The sequence below is a fragment of the Miscanthus floridulus genome, chromosome 9, assembly GCF_019320115.1.
Source record: "Miscanthus floridulus cultivar M001 chromosome 9, ASM1932011v1, whole genome shotgun sequence".
NCBI classification, from domain to species: Eukaryota; Viridiplantae; Streptophyta; class Magnoliopsida; order Poales; family Poaceae; genus Miscanthus; species Miscanthus floridulus.
Window position 1 is genome coordinate 125750945 of NC_089588.1, and position 5773 is coordinate 125756717.

The 5773-nt window shown below is 54.1% G+C and overlaps 1 protein-coding gene across 1 annotated transcript; it reads right to left on the minus strand.

Annotated features, from left to right (window-relative positions):
- Positions 1 to 503: 503 nt before the first annotated feature.
- On the minus strand, positions 504 to 1133 carry LOC136480852 (uncharacterized). The gene is made up of 2 exons (XM_066478287.1): positions 1002 to 1133; positions 504 to 908 (listed from the first exon to the last, which is right to left on the minus strand). The coding sequence occupies exons 1-2, from the start codon at positions 1131 to 1133 to the stop codon at positions 504 to 506; spliced, it is 537 nt and encodes a 178-aa protein (XP_066334384.1).
- Positions 1134 to 5773: the final 4640 nt, after the last annotated feature.

The window sequence follows — 5773 nt, forward strand, 5'->3', positions numbered from 1 at the left end:
CCTTGAGACCCTCAGCGATGCCCCTTCTGGGGGGCCCCATACCATTGTGCGGCTGGGAGGTGTGATCTGTCTAAGGATCGGGAGAGATAGACAGAAATGAAACAAAATGGATGCAAGAGAAGGGAAAGATGACATAGCTGGTAATGTGATGGTCGGGGCCATCCTATTAGCGCTCACCGATCTTTCGCTTGGTCCCCTTGTCGCCCAGCTCATTCCATCCATCCCGACCTCGCTCGCCCAGGGGCTTCTAGTCGCGGCCTTCCTTTAGAGAAAAGGAGCAACAATTGATGAGTTAGTCGTTCTTTCGATGCAGCCGAGCATCTACTGAAGTCGCTCGAGAAGAGGAGAACAGTAACTAGGCAGGGAGAGTAGAAAGGTTAGGAGAGCAAGACTTTTATCTTGATTTTTGTTGTTGGAGAGGTAGGCCAACAAAGGAGGTCAGCAGGCTTGTCTTGGCTCAAGAGGCAGAGCTACTGGGCGAATGGCTCGGCGATGGCCTTCCCTCATAGGGAAAGGTCAGAACTCACCTCAATAAGGTCAGCCCCTTCTATGGGGCCAAGTGCCTGGATGGAGGGACCAGCCGAACCACCGCTGCCACTAGCGGTCCTAGGGGCCTCGCCGACGCTCGGTCGGTCGGGCGCCGCCACCGTCTTGGTTCCTTCCTTTGCCGGGGCCTTTCCTATGTCATGGCTGGAGTCGGTGAGACCATAGGGGGCAAACAGTGTGGCTGCTTGGGTGATGTAGTCCTGCTCGCAGTAGTAGGCTTGCTCAAAGCTACCCTCGACGAGAATCTTCAGCTTCAGGTAGGTGTAGTTAGGGATGGCCATGAACTTGGCAAAGCACGGTCGGGCGAGGAGAGAGTGGTAGACGCCGGGGAAGTCCACCACCTCAAAGGTGAGCGACCCCTTCTAGAAGTTTTCTAGTCAGCCAAATGTGACATTGAGCCAGATGCACCCGAGGGGCATAGACTCCTTCCTCGGGATGATCCCGTAGAATGACACCTTGCTGGGGCGGAGGCTGCTTCGCGGGATGCCCATCCTATCTAGGGTGCTGGCATAGAGTATATTGAGGCCACTGCCCCCATCTATCAGCACCTTGGTGAGGCGTGTGGTGCCCACGATCAGGCTGACCATGAGCGGTAGCATCTCGGGTGAGGAACACGGTCAGTGTGGTCTCCTTGGTCACAGGTGATGGCTGTCTAGGACCATCAGAGCCGCGTCAAGGCGGCTAGAGTGTGGACGGTGTTCACCCCCTATTCTATGATGCGGCGATGTCGGAGGGACTCATGTGCCTAGGAGCCCCCGAAGATCATGAGACAGCGATCAGATTCGGGGAATTCAGCGTTGTCCTCCTTGGTATCATCTGTCGGCTTGCCGGCCTTCGGGGTAGGCTTCTGGGCCTTCCCCTATTGGCCAAGGGTGACACGGATGTAGCCCCAGATGGTGGCGCAGTCCTTGAGGATATGCTTCACCTGCCCCCCATGGAAGGGGCAGGGGGCCTCGAGCGCCTTCTTGAAGGGCTCAGGGCACGCACCCCGCCCGCGGGGCTCAGGCCTGGCAGCATTGTCGACCACGGCCACCATCTCCTCCCCATGGCGCTACCAGTCCTTGGCCCTCTTGTCGTGGCGATGTTGGGCTAAGGCAGAGTTGTCGCCGCCATCTCCATCTGTGAGGTGGCCAGTAGCCTTGGCCTTGCCGCTGAAGTTGGCCTAGACAGCCACCTCGTCGGTGGCGTACTTGGTGGACGAGCGCCTCGTAGGTCATGCCGTAGATGAAGGCATCGATCATGTCGGCGTTGGTGATGTTGGGGAGCTCGTTGAGCTTCTTGGAGAATCGCTGGATGTACTCCCGAAGGGTCTCATCGGTCCTCTACCTACAATTGTGTAGGTCCCATGAGTTCCCAGGTCAGGTGTATGTACCATGGAAATGGTCGATGATGACAAAGTAGAGATCACCCCAGCAGCGGATGCTGCCGGGCTCGAGCCGCTCTAGCCAAGCTCTAGTTGAGCTCGACAGAAACAAAGGAAGGTATTGGACGGCGAAGTCGTCGTCTGACCCCTCGGCCCTCATGGCGAGGCGATAATCCTCAAGCCAGTGGCCTAGGTTGGTCTCTCTATCGTACTTAGGGATGTGTGTCAGGCGGCCAAAATCGCCTAGGGGTAAGAGTTCGCTCAAATCTAGGCCCCTGAACGCTAGGGGGCTGAAGTGATCTCTGGTGAAGTCCCCGTCCCAGCGCTCTGGCAGTGCAGGGCTAGGCCTGAGCGTGGCGCTAGGCCTAGATGGTGTCATGCACATTGTGGTCGTCGCCGATCCGATTACGTGTGGGCAGACGGCGAGGGGAATGCTCATGCCTTCGCTCCTAGTCTGCGGGTGGTCGGAGCTATTGCTAGAGGAGTCACCGTGGTTCCCTCCCATCGGCGGGGCATGTGCATCAGAGCATTCCCCGTTGATGGTGTTTGTCTGCTAGGATAGCCAAGAGGGCACGACGTAACGCCAGGAGGCCAAACTCTAGGCCTGCTGCTCGAGGGCGACGTGAAGGAGTCACCTTGCCTTGTGTAGCCGCTCATTGGTCTTTGGGTCTGGCGTGTCAGAGATGTCCTCTAGGCGATAGGCGGTGGCTACCATGTTGTAGGCTGTGTGGGGGGAGCGTAGGGCGCTGGAGCCCCTATGCGGGCATTGTTGTCATTGACAGGGGACTACACGGCTTGCTGTTGTGCAAGCCCTTGCCTTTGGAGCTCGAGCTATGCCTCGTTGGCCTCTAGGTCCTCCTATCGAGCCTACAAGCGAGCCACCTTCTCCTAAAGGTAGTTCGCGTGACTACGGGGACTCTAGTCCGATAGCGTCAGCACGGGCGCCTCCTTGATATGGTCCTCGCCATTGATGTGGTAGTACATGTGAGGTGGGGTACAGCAGTTCGATGTCATCAGAGTCTTACTCTGGGCCATTCCCCGAGAGGATCTTAAGGAAGGTACGTAGCATGGGGACATTGGTTCATGAGGTGCTCCAGCTCCCGCTGGAAGGCCACCGCATTCTAGATCCCGAAAGGCAGGTCTGAGAGGTAGTACCAGAAGTGCTCGAGTGGTGGAAGCACCTCATTAGTGGCGATCTAGTGATGGACTGTTGGCCAGCATGTAGAACATCTAGCGACAGGTCTAACACGGTGGGGTGTGGACCCAGACCGTGTCGGGTCTGCTGGGCTAGGACCTCGAGATCTGCTCCTAGGAGGCCCGATAGGGTAGGCAGCGTCGGGGGCTCATTGCCCACTGGCAGTGCCACGTTGAGTGGGTGGAGCTCGCCGTACTAGTCGGCGACGTAGGCCAGGCCCCCAAAGTTGAGGACCTAGCCCGGAGCAAAGGCGCCGGCCATGACGAAAAACTCACGAGGGAACCAGACGCTTGCTTCAATGATGAGGCGGCGCCGCTTGCTCCGACGATGAGGCAGGTAGCTCCGGTCATAGTAGAGCCTAAATCACACATGACGCGCTCCCCTAATTGGTGCACCAGCTATCGCGGGGTCGAAACCCTGGCAAGCATTGTTGTTCGAGGTGGTGTCAGAGTGCATGTCTCCAGTGGCTCGTGTGGACTCAAGAACACAAGAATCATAGAGGAGACGCAACAGATTATCCTGGTTCGGGCCAATCAATGCCCTACGTCCTAGCAGCTAATGATCCTAATACTCAAGAGCACCCAAAATCAGGAGGGTTATAACAGAGTGCAAAGGAGAAAGAGAGAGATTTGGTAGGGGATCACTCGGTGCTGATCCTAGGGTTGCCTCAGCCGCCGGTGGAGCCTTCCCCCTCGTCAGAGACGACGAAGACGGCGGATGCGGTGGAGGAGCTCTAAGTGCCCATCTCTGGGTTGCTCTGCTCTCGGTGCTGAGCTCGAGCAGAACGATGAGGATGTGAATGATCTAGTCTTGGATCATCCCTCCCCCCTCTTAGGATCCTGACCTATCCCTTATATACCGAGATAGGTCAGGTACATGGTGATTTGGGGGGCTGATCCTATGGTCTATATGCGCCAGAGTCTAGGAGGGTCTTGCAACGGCATTCTGTGACCGTGGAGCCGAAGAAGCCCTACGCGTCGTCCGGCTGCTCTGTTCTGACACGATACGTGTCAGGCTGTGTCGGCTTCGACCGGCCTCTCCTAGGTGCGTCTTCTGGAGACTTCTTGGTGGCGAAGGAGGCCGGCTCGAAGGGCTGACGTGCGGGCCCAGGAGCCCCCGAGCCCCTAGAGGCTGCTGAGGAGTTTGTCTTCTTGCGTCACGCCCTGTGCGTGACCCTATCGGAGGATTGGTTGACAGCGCCACGCTCGCGGGGCAGCGCCGAGGGAGCCCCTGAGCCTTGGTGGCTCGAGGCGAGTCTTCTTGTGCCCGAGCCTTGGCTAGTGCCTAAGGCCGAGAAGGAGGCCAAGGATCGGTCCAAGCTCCCGTTGGTCGGGAGAATAAGGCTCGATCGAGCCCCCGAGCCCTGAGTGATGGCGGCGGTTGCGCTAGGGCTCGGCCGGTCCCTTTGGCCTAAGGTTGCGCATGAGTGTACCCGATGGGTATGGCCCCCGAGCCCCCGGATGATTCCTAGAAGGGACGGTCGGGGGGTCTCTCAGTTAGGAACCTTTGATCCCGAGGCTTAACATACCCATATGTTAGGATCTCATCAGCAGTGATCTAACTATCCTAAACACTTCGCAAAGCACCTACACTCAAATTTGTATTGCCTTTTTTCCTGATAACTAGCCTAAGCACTTCGCAAAGCACCTACAGGCGGAAAGTTACCCACATAGTACTCAATTTTGTATTGCCTTGTTTCCTGGTAACTTTTTGGAAGCACTAGACTCATTCACACTAGCCTTAGCTGCATCCTTAGAACATGTTGCTTTCTCAAACTGTGGTTGTATAGTACAGTGAGTATCTTCAAATTATGTAATCGAAAAGATGGATCATACCAACAAGCATATGGACACTCTAAGCACAGATAAAGCAACAAATGCAAGGGGATACAGTCGGATTTGCAAACCAACAGGCACAAAGTTTGGTTAGAAATTTAGAAGCAGACTGCTCAAATCACATGTGCAGTTATAAGCACCACTCAACCCACCAAAAATCAATAAAACCATACATCAGGAATACAGTATATGCCATGAATCAAATTCATCAAACAAACATTGTTTACCATGTGCATCAAAACCATATACCACAGGTTCACAACTGTGGCACCAACAGATTGCAAACAGAGAGTCACACATCAAACACAAATTCAGTAGCAGAGCATACAGCTGAAACCAGATTTCACTGGATTATATTTATCACTGCCGAAAAGAACTTTCCAAGTTGCATAAATTAAATGCCCAAGAGGTCATAGGCTCATTCAGTACTTTTTATATAGTCAACATGTAACAGTTAAACCTATGCACAGATACGATGCTCAAAATATCCTAAACCATAGAAATTGCATATACCATATAAACTCTAAGCACAACTAAAGCAACAAATGCAAGAGGATACCTGACAAGCAGAAAGTTTGGTGAGAATTTGGAAGCAGAGTGCTCAAATTATGTATGCAGTTATAAGCTCCACTCTACCCACCAAAAAGGAATAACACCAATACACCATATATCAGGAATACAGTATGTGCCAATAGTCAAATTCATCAAGCAAACATTCTTTACCATGTGCGTCCAAACCATATACCACAGATTCACAACTGTCGCACCAAGAGATCGCAGACAGATAGTCAGATATCAGACACAAATTCAGTAGCAGATCATACAGCTCAAACC

Bases quoted from the DNA above. Each gene is read 5' to 3' on its own strand.
- LOC136480852 (XM_066478287.1), bottom strand. From the start codon at position 1,133: ATGGTCAGCCTGATCGTGGGCACCACACGCCTCACCAAGGTGCTGATA. The intron at 909-1,001 runs GTGTCATTCTAC...GAAAACTTCTAG, and splicing joins GCAGCCTCCGCCCCAGCAAG to AAGGGGTCGCTCACCTTTGA.